Below are 10,495 nucleotides of genomic sequence, written 5' to 3' on the forward strand. Positions count from 1 at the left end.
CGCCCGCCGTGTGCGCTGCCGCCCCGCGCCCTTCCGGGCGCCGAGTGCAGCCGGGAAAGCGCTCCGGGGCCGGCGGCGGCGGCGGGTGCGGAGCGAGGGGCGCGGGGCCGAGCGGGGCTGCGGGCCCCGGGGAGGGGGAGCGGGGCGGGGGGAGGGTCCCCCGCGCTCTCCGCCCTCGGGAGGGCAGGGCAGCGCGGGGCACGGGGGCAACGCGCCTCGGGAGCCGCCGCCTCGGCGCCGCGGGCAGCCTGGGCCGAGCCGGGCAGCGCTGCGCGGGTGTGGGCTGAGCGCACAGGGCTCGTGGAGGAAGGCTGTGCGGTCCGACTGCTGTGAGGCCGGACGAGGTTCTGACAGCTCTTTGTTTGCTTTGCTCGTATTTGCGGTTCATGCTTGTGTTTGCGTGGTTCTGTTCGTATCGCAGATGGTAAAATATCTAAATGAAGTGTTTCTTTCTTTTTTTTTTTTTTTTTTTTTTTTTTTTCTTTAAGTTGGGCACCGCTGCTTCGTTCTCACTTCCATTTTGGAAAATGGATGCTAGTTCCTGCCTAGGGTTGCTTGCATTCGTATCTGACAGGCTTGTGTTTCCTGCGCTTCCCTGGCCATGCTGGATTTAACTCAGTGTGCCGACCTGGGTCTGTGTGTTTGCAGCAAGGCAGAGGTTAGGACTAGCTTAACGTTTTGGGGATTGGATTTTGGATTTTTGGGTGGTGCTGTGTTGAGCCAGGAGTTGGACTCAGTGATCCTTATGGTTCCCTTCCAACTCGGGATATTCTGTGATCAGGGATAGGGTCTGGATCCCTCCTCAGCCTACACAGACCCTTTTCATTGCTCCATTTTTCTTAACACCTGGGGGAAAACCCCAAAAAAACAAACTGTGATGGTTAAAAGGGCTGTGTATACTTGGAAGGAAGCAGGGAATGAGTGCTGACGCAGGCTGGCTGTGTAGGCATTTTCATCACCATACTGGTTTTGCTCTGTTGCCCAAGTGACTTGGTGCTATAAATGCTGATGTTTATCTCACTGAGGTGAGAAGAGGAAGGAGAAATGCTAACACAAGCACAGATTGTTTTACCATCTTGAATGAGGCTGTCACCTATTGATCACTACGTTTGTCTTAGGTGTTGCTAACTGGAGTTCACAAGAACCAAAGCTTTCCTTTTAAGTCAGTTTTAGTGCAAGAAGTTTATATCCACACCGTCTTCCTCCTGGAAGGTGGATTTCTACAATGCAGAAAGTAGACCAGTAGATTCTTTTAAGTATCCTCTTTAATTTTTACATCAGTGGGATTTCATAGTCAGTGTTGGCTCTTAGAAGAGTTCTGAAGTTAAGAGAAGTCAGATAGCTTTGCAGTTTGTCATGTATGATAGATTACCATAAGGCCCTTATCAGTGACTTTTCCTATTCTTTTTCAGTTGCTTTTAGATATTCAGGAATTTTACCTAAGTTAAATGATGGAAATGTACACTGAAGAAAAGAAAATCACCCCTGGGTCTTTGGTATTCATATCTGCGTGAAAGATTCTAGGATGTTCCATGAAAACACTTCAGCAGATTGCTTAAGTACACTAACAACATCTACTGAAGATGGTGCTTTCCAAACAAAAGGCCATAATACAAGAATCCTTAGCCCAGAAGAAGCAGAGAGGCTGGCAAATGATCGGGTTTTGGTGTCTGACTTCAAACAGCTGAAACTGGAAAAAGAGGCACAGAAGAACTGGGATCTGTTTTACAAAAGAAACAGCACCAACTTCTTCAAAGACAGACACTGGACAACCAGAGAGTTTCAAGAATTAAAAGCGTGTCGGGAGGTGAGCTCTATGCACTTCCTCTGTAACTGATGGGATTGATTGTTTTCAAATGAATTAATAGTACTCGGATAGTGATAGGACAAGGGGGAATGGTTTTAAACTGAGACAGGGGAGGTTTAGGTTAGATATTAGGAGGGAGTTTTTCCACTCAGAAGGTGGTGACACACTGGAACAGGTTGCCCAAGGAGGTTGTGGATGCCCCATCCCTGGAGCCATTCAAGGCCAGGCTGGATGTGGCTCTGGGCAGCCTGGTCTGGTGGTTGGTGACCCTGCACATAGCAGGGGGGTTGAAACTACATGATCATTGTGGTCCTTTTCAACCCAGGCCATTCTGTGATTCTATGATACTTATAATTACACCATGAATTTGGGAGCATTAACGTGTTATGTGTGCAGTGCTCTGTACGGTCCCTCTTAATGTCAAAGGTAACACCTCAGAGTCAGATGCATCAGATCAATTTAAAATTGACCCACATGGATACTGAGAATGAAATCTAGAACACTTCTTCTGTGTCCTAAATAGACTGTGATGTGATGTTTAAAGTTGGAGTACCTCAAAACACAGCTTTAAGGAAAAGCACCCAGAATTTTGCAATTGCTAATTGCAAAACACTGTTAAGAGGAATAGTTATCTGCATCTGTTGTTCCTTATATCTGAATGAGACAAGAGAAAAATGGTACAACAATCTGTTTAGTCATCTACCCCTCAAGTAATTAAGAAATATTAATGCATTCTAAAAAGATGTGTGCTTTTACAAAAATCAAGATTTCTCTTCTGTAATGTGAAGGTTATCCAATGGATGGCTACTTCAATTTCTGAATCAATGGTAATTAAACTTGATTATTGTTTTTTATATACTGATTGAACAGTGTCTCTGCTGATAGAATGAGGAAAACAAAAATGATTTGCTTTTTCTTGGCTTTCTTCCACCCCAGTTTGCAGACCAGAAACTGACCATTTTGGAAGCAGGCTGTGGGGTTGGAAACTGCTTATTTCCTCTCTTAGAAGAAGATCTGAATATTTTTGCATATGCCTGTGATTTCTCTCCTAGAGCTGTTGAGTATGTGAAGGTTGGTGAGATATTTGGAACTTCTTTTGGAGTATTCTTAGAAACTTATACAATTACAAATGATGGAATGATGGGCTTCCCTATTTAGGGAAGGCTTCCCTTCCTTTTTATATGAAGAGTAGAACAGATTTGTTCAGGACCTACATTTTCCATGTCAACTTGTACTGTTACGGTCATATATATGAATGTTTTGAAGACTCTGTTTCTGGCTATGCAGTACAAGCAAAATTTCTCAGGGATGGAAGCTTCCCTTTGTATTTGTTTTATACTTTTTTGATGCAATGCTGCTAATATTCAGTGAAAGTATGCTCTTTTCGTTCCCCCAGAAAAATTCCTTATACAGTACTGAAAGATGCAAAGTGTTCCAGTGTGATCTTACCAAAGATGATCTCCTAGAAAATATACCAGCAGATTCTGTGGATGTCGTCACTCTCATATTTGTGCTTTCTGCCATTCATCCTGACAAAATGCACCTTGTCTTGAAGAACATTTACAAGGTAATTCTTTAACGCTTTATTTTACAGCCTTTAAAGCACTTGTATTCTCTTTAGCTTGAAAGTACAATTTTATTCGGAATCCTGGTCTAGCGTATGTTATGAACACAACAAAGTAGTATCTTGCAGCTGTGAGTTTGGTTTTGACGTTGTCTGATACGAATAATGTTCATGGGTTGCTGAAATGTCTGGTGATGAGGTATAGATGACAGCAAACTGTAACAGGCTTCCAGAATATGGAAGGACTTGCAGTTAGGATGTTAGTGTTATTACTAAACCCGCTTGACCTGCGATGATTTGGAAACGGAGTGCTTGGAGGTTAACACTAATTTAGAGAGACTCAGCACCCTGGGCTGCCTGTGTTGGCTGATAGGTAAAGATAGGCCCATCCAGAGGGCAGTTCTGAATGATCACAATTCAAATGGCTTTATGTTCCTAAGGTGATCTCAAGTCATACATTGACTGTGGAGTGGCATAGTCAACACATTTTATTTTTTATATAAATGTATGTATGTGTTTGGGCTTTTGTATTATCAGATATCCTGCTCGTTTTATTATCAGTAGTTAGAAAAAGGAATGTTTGATTTTTTTTCCATCTACCTCCTGCTGTTCTCTAAAGTTGACATTGGTTCGTAGCTTGCGCACCTGAAAAGGCTAATTACTGTTTTCTGTGTGGAAATGTCTGGCTCATTTAACTCACTTGTAGGTTTCTGTACAAATTTGCAAGTTGCAAATATTAATTTTCTCCTCCAACAAATACAGCTGGTACTGCTGAGGTAGAAAGGTTGCATGTATCAAATATCACAAGTCAGAAAGGGTAGTGAATGTACGTTTCTAAACGTTGAACTCTTTATAGCTTGATTCCCTTAGCAAAGAGCAATTTAAACAACAACAACAACAAAAGAACACCTAACCTGCAACCCATTTTCCTAAAATTGTTCCTTTTTTTTTTTCTTACATTGCACTTTTTTTCCTTCTTGCATTAAAGAAGTTGTGGTTTTCTGTATTTTATTTAGCAGAAGTATGTGCTAGATGGTACCCTAGCCAGCAAATAAAGTGCCATGTTAGGACTTCATTTTTATTGTTACAGTGTGTGCATTTCTCTTTCCTTTGTGTTTGAAGAGTGATGCAGAAAGCTTTTTTAATTGTTCAGCAACCAAACAGATATCTTAAGGCAATTCGTATTGTAGCGTTGATGGGAAAGAATTCTTTTAAAAGCTAACAATCCAGTTTGTAGGCAACATTTTTGTTGTGTGAGGAATGAATTCAAAATGTATATCGCTTGTGTATGGAGTGTGTTAGGACACCTTGTCTTAATTATGTGTGTAAAAACATGTATACATAAATCCATCTACCTTATTAAAGCATATATGTTTTACACGACAGGTATTAAAACCAGGCAAGTGTGTCTTGTTCAGAGACTATGGACTGTATGATCACGCGATGCTCAGGTTTAAATCTGGCAGCAAACTTGGAGAAAACTTCTATGTTAGACAAGATGGGACAAGATCGTATTTTTTTACTACAGGTAAGATGCTTTCTTTTCTGTGGTCTTCAAGTTTGATTCAGAGAATTGGTAACATGCCCACAGAAGTTTTGTTTTTGCACGGGTGACTGTCAAACAGTCGTGTACTTCATCTGCCCTCTCTTTTTGTTACTATTTATGGGAGGTTGTTTATTGGATCGACACGACTTTATGGAGCTGTTACTTGTTTACAAGCTTCATGTATACTCTATCATGCAACAAGAGCAGAAGTTTCTAAATTTGCTAGATTTCATTCAGATCTGTTGTATAAAGGAAAAAGAACAGTAAAAGTTCAATAAAAAAAATATTTGTGACACAGTTTTGTTGAGGTTATTCCTGGTGTGGAAGATGAAGTCTGCCCATGATGTGTATAATTTGTAGAGCAGAAAAATGCTTGAAGGGCTGAGAAGCTTGTACCCAGATCCCACTGAAATATCTGTGGTCACTGTCCTCTCTTGCTTCATGAGGATGAGGCAAAATAAGGTTTCCATTTGATACAGTGTTCTAACTGCTTTTCATTCAGTGCTCTGAATGCTTTAGGAAGGATGGTAATTGTTGAAGGTTATTGGCTGCTAAATTGAAGCACAGAGACACGAAGGAATTTGTTAAAGACTCTCAAAATGAACTGGGTTTATAGCTCATCTCTTAACTCCCAATTCTTCATGCTAAACTTCAGTGGACCGTTACTTCTCCCTATCAAATATAGGGCATTGTGTAATAAAAGCTCTGTGTTTATTTCTGTGGACTCTTTGTTCCTAGTATAAAGCAAAATATAGCCACTGAAGAGACCAATTTGAAGCCAAGTAAATGTTCATGTTTTATGACATAATGTATTACCTAATGGCTTCTGATATATAAAAAACATTAATCATGTCTGAGATCTTTCTGTTTTTCACAGGACTATGATGAAATCCAAGATAATGCAGGCTATTCTACAGCTTCATTAAAGCATTTCCAGAGCTATTATTTACTGAGTGATTCTTAGTTCCACTTTAACAAATTAGCTATAAAAAAAAAGAATGGGTGCTAAAGGGACCAAATAAGAAACTGACCTATCTTATGTAAATTTAAATCCCATTCTTACTGTGTGTTAGAATTGTTTCTGAATGAGAAATTTCATGCTGGTGTGAATGTGTGCTCTGGGGGATGAATTGTGATAGGGAGAGTGAAGAAGAAGGAAGGAAAAAAGTGAACCGATCTTACATTGGTTGTGTTAGCAGTTGTGCCTTGGGTCTATCTGTGGCTGTCTCATAGACCACCTCTGCTCCTGCTTCTTATCCATTCCAATCTCATTCATCTCATTAATTTTCATGTAAATATTGGTTAATGCTTGAGAATTCCTTTGTTACTAGAAATGTGACTCTATTTCTTCTTGTACAGTTGGCAACCAGTGCTACTTTTTTAATTTGGCAGAGACATTACGCTGCTACATCAAGTAATTGCTACTACGTAGAATGATTTGAACAATGCCTGCTGGTAATGTGTCTGACCTCAGATAACAACACTATGTTTCATGGCAATGAATCCATTCTTCCACCGTTAGAAATAATCTTAAATTTGGGGAGGAATACATTTTGAATTCTGATTCATGGGATATGTTCAATTTACTCATATGAAGTTTCAATTGATGCACAAGTAAGTGCTATTTATTAGTATTTTGTTAATGTGGATCCTCCGTTTTAAATGAACACACACTGTTTATGTCCATGTGGTTTCCTGTTGGGTTTATGATGACATAAGCCTGCCTTACTGCTGAAATGGGTGGTCTCTTTTGCCCTTCTCAACACATTCCCTCTTCTAGTACTGGTGCTCGTAAGCCACATGATCAGAAAGCCTGGTCTAGTGGTTGGCAACCCTCCACAAGGCAGGGGGGTTGAAACTAGATGATCATTATGGTCCTTTTCAACCCAGGCCATTCTATGAGCCTTCTATGATCAGATGTTTTGTCAAGCCCATCACCTGTGTACTGAAAAAGAGTGTGTGCCTTTGTTTTCTACCAAGTAGCAAAAGTTTAGTATGGCTTAAATTTCCAGAGGAATCACACCTGAAGTAAATGAAGCAAGGGGTGGGAAAAGGAAGGATATTGAATTGTAGCTAATGTGACAAGTCAGTAGTGTGGGCAGCCCTATCTGTTGCATAGATCACCTTGACTGTGAGGCGCTTCTGCCATCCCAGAGGGAGAAAAGCTTTGAATGGGGGTCTTTTGTGTTTGAGAAATGCCTTCAGTTTGACTTAATGTAGACTTGGTACCACTATAACCACTTAGCCATTTTTTTCCTTTTTCCACTGAGCAATGGTGTGCTAAGGTCTAGTAACCCAGGTTTTTTCTCAAGCAGAGATGCATTTTCAAGTCTGGATCACTTGTGAAATATTTGGAATAAGTGTTGTCCTCACCTCATCAAGCCAGCTGTACAACGTGAAAATGCATTGGTGTCAGTCACAGGGAGAATGAGAAAGCTCAATAAAAATAAGAGATGTGGCACGTTTTGGAAACTGAACAGAGTAACTAGCTTAAGTCCCAGTTTTCAGGCTGCTTTGCTTAAGTTGATGTTTCCAAAGGTGTCCTGTATTGATTTTATTCAGTGCAAGTGCAGCAGTCTCCTTGTACAGAACAGCTTGAAATCTAAAGGCACGTGTGGTTTTTCATACTCTAACACATTAGAACATAAGCTTATAAAAACACTGGCTAGTGCTTTAAAAATAGCAGAAACACAGTTTTTTGCCTAATGTCTGTTTTTTATTTTTCTCTTCTAGAGTTCTTGTCTCAGCTCTTCAGGGCGGAGGGATATGAGGAAGTGGTCAATGAATACGTGCACCGAGAAACTGTGAATAGGAAAGAAGACTTGCGTGTTCCGAGAGTTTTTCTTCAAAGCAAATTTCAAAAGCCTTTCAGTAAGACATAAGTTCTTGCTGATTAGCAATAACATCAGTGATAGCACACAGTGTTTCCCTGTGGGTGTTCACCTGTTTGGTAAAACATAAATGACTGCATCTTCTTGCTTTTCATCCTCAGATATGAAATATAAAAGTTAATTCTAATTAAAACTTAAGATGGTTTTGCAAAGCAGGAAACTTGATGAGTATCCATATTCCTGTTTTTTAAAGTAAATCCTCTGCAGCACTGTTGGAATATCAGGTGAAATAGAATAAAAAAATGTTTAATTTGAAGTTCTAGTTTTTATTATTAACTGGCACAAATGTTATTTCCATTTTTATTAAAAGCTATTTATAAGTAAACATTCTTTTTCTATCACTTGTGTTTATGATTGACTTCTTATGTTACAGTATTTCATCTTTTCATTTCTCCTATGAAGAAAGGTTGAGGGAACTGGGCTTGTTTAGCTTGGAGAAGAGAAGGCTCTGGGGGGACCTCACTGTGGCCTTCCAATACTTGAAGGGAGTGTATAAACAGGAAGGGGAATGGCTGTTTACGAGGGTGGACAGTGATAGAACAAGGGGGAATGGTCATAAACAGAGACAGGAGAAGTTTAGGTTAGATATTAGGAGGGAGTTTTTCCCTCAGAGGGTGGTGACACACTGGAACAGGTTGCCCAAGGAGGTTGTGGATGCCCCATCCCTGGAGGCATTCAATGCCAGGCTGTATGTGGCTCTGGGCAGCCTGGTCTGGTGGTTGGTGACCCTGCACATAGCAGGGGGGTTGAAACTTGATGATCATTGTGGTCCTTTTCAACCCAGGCCATTCTATGATTCTATGACCTTCTTTCAGCATTTGTATGGCCTCCGAGTATGATTTCTCAGGTCTAAGAATGAAATGGACTCAGTGAGGGATACTTCTAAGTTGCTTCAGTATTTTAATCTTTTTAATGTGCTCAGCATTTAGATATTTTAAATAAACATATGTAAAAATATGTTCCTAATTTTATGCTTGAAGGAAATTGTTAAAGAAACAATTTATCCCTAATTAATTTCATATGTTCTTCCTTTACTGAGCCGAAGCAGTCAAGGTTTTGCAAGTCAGTTTCCCATTTGGAATGAAAATTTGTAAGCTAGAAGTACTTTATTTTACATAAAGTGTATTCCGTTTCTCCTTTCCTGAGCAGAAGTCTTACCTCTTCTCTGTCACTCTCGGAAAAGTGTTGGTCTTTGCTGTTTCCGTCACTAAAAGGAATATTGATGTTAGGCCTCAGCCTGCCACAGACCTGACTGCTTGAAGGGAATTTTTCTTTTCCCTTTGATGGCCCTGGCTCCTTGTACTGCAGAGCCACTTGTTCTTGGATGGTATCATCTCAGAAACACATCTGCATCTTTAACCTGCGTTTTGAACTCTGCAGCAGGGGAAGTATCTGGTGACTTGTGCAACTGGCAGCAGTGGTAATGTAATGCACACAAGTTGCAAGAAGGGAAATTTCAGAGAAATACAATGGTTTTTTGGGTGTTTTTTTTTTTTTTTTTTTTGGTGGGTGGAGTGGGGAAAATGTGTGCAGGCAGATGCTGGGAAAGGGCCAGAGAGGTGTGGAACCTCCATCCTTGGGAATAGGCAGAAGTTGACTGGGTAAGGCCTTGAGCAACGTGCTTGAGAGTGGCTCTGTTCTAAGCAGGGATTTGATCTCTTGTGGCACAAATGACTCAGGTTGTTGCTCCGCTCAACTTGTGTGCTACTAGATGACGTATGCATCTGGTATAGATCAAAGATGTTAGCTTATCTTTGACAAACTGTCTGCAATGTGTGACACTGAATTTTTTTCAGCACTGACACTGACTCTGTGTGCATGGAGAGGAAAAGAAGTAATATCTTTTTCAGCATAAAGCCTAATACTGTTATAAAGTTAACCAGTCAGATTTTTTTAACAAGTGGGAGGTGTCGGAGGTCTTATACAGTTGAGATGGTTCTAAATACATTTTCAGGAGATCATTGCTTTGTTTCAGGGCTTTACAGCTGTTTGTTTGTTTGTTTTGTTATCTGCTACCCTGAGCCCCAAAGCTGGATTTATTGTATAATCAAACTTGGGCCTCAGTGGAAAAAGAGATTAAGCAACACAGTTCTCCTTACGACTCTTTGAGGATGGTTATTATATGACATCTCCTTATTTTACAGAGAGTATCATCCTGGGATTTATGTATTACCGATTCCCTGCTGTGCAATCCATTAGCACTTTCTGCCTTACGAGTAATAAATGTCAAGTAACATTTACAATAAATGGAAAAGTATATTAGAAAGGGATATAACAGTGATAGCGTTATTATAATCTAAGCAATCATCATTTTGTGGCCTCCCTCAGCAAATGTTTATTTACAGCAGTTTTGCTATGATTGGATGCAGCCTGAGCTCTGTTGGCTTTAGAGCAGTTTGGACCCTGCAGCTCCAGGTGTCCTACAGGGCTGGATGCTTGGTCCTTTCAGAGAGATGGTGCATAAAGAAGGCTGAAGCATTGCCTACCATGGTTTCTTGTCACTTCAGCATTCCTCAAAAGGAACTGAAAAATAGGCAAGCGTTAAAAAAAAAATTAGAAGTTTTCAAGTTTGAGTCAACTCAATATTCTTAGCTGCAGACAGCAGTTAACTTCCTCTTTTCACTATGAACTAACTACGCATTTCCTGAACAGCAACGCACCATGTAGTGGCTGTAGCTTCAGTATTT

The 10,495-nt window shown here is 40.5% G+C and overlaps 1 protein-coding gene across 14 annotated transcripts; it reads left to right on the forward strand.

Annotated features, from left to right (window-relative positions):
* Positions 1-42: 42 nt before the first annotated feature.
* Positions 43-8,064, forward strand: METTL6 (methyltransferase like 6). Of its 14 annotated transcripts, none has more exons than XR_006938592.1 (8): positions 43-344; positions 489-658; positions 1,413-1,807; positions 2,744-2,878; positions 3,204-3,374; positions 4,758-4,899; positions 6,310-6,531; positions 7,651-7,789. XR_006938592.1 is itself a non-coding variant. In XM_040694539.2 (7 exons), exons 3-7 carry the CDS (start codon positions 1,526-1,528, stop codon positions 7,797-7,799), a joined length of 879 nt encoding a protein of 292 aa, XP_040550473.1. In that variant the 5' UTR covers positions 43-344; positions 489-658; positions 1,413-1,525; the 3' UTR covers positions 7,800-8,064. The 14 variants fall into 14 exon arrangements, 10 of the variants coding, with proteins under 10 accessions (XP_040550473.1, XP_015137251.1, XP_046793942.1 ...); XR_006938590.1 differs by having other exon boundaries at positions 43-85; XR_006938591.1 differs by lacking the exon at positions 489-658.
* The last annotated feature ends 2,431 nt before the right edge of the window (positions 8,065-10,495 follow it).

Source organism: Gallus gallus, chromosome 2 (genome assembly GCF_016699485.2).
Source record: "Gallus gallus isolate bGalGal1 chromosome 2, bGalGal1.mat.broiler.GRCg7b, whole genome shotgun sequence".
In the NCBI taxonomy this organism is placed as follows: Eukaryota; Metazoa; Chordata; class Aves; order Galliformes; family Phasianidae; genus Gallus; species Gallus gallus.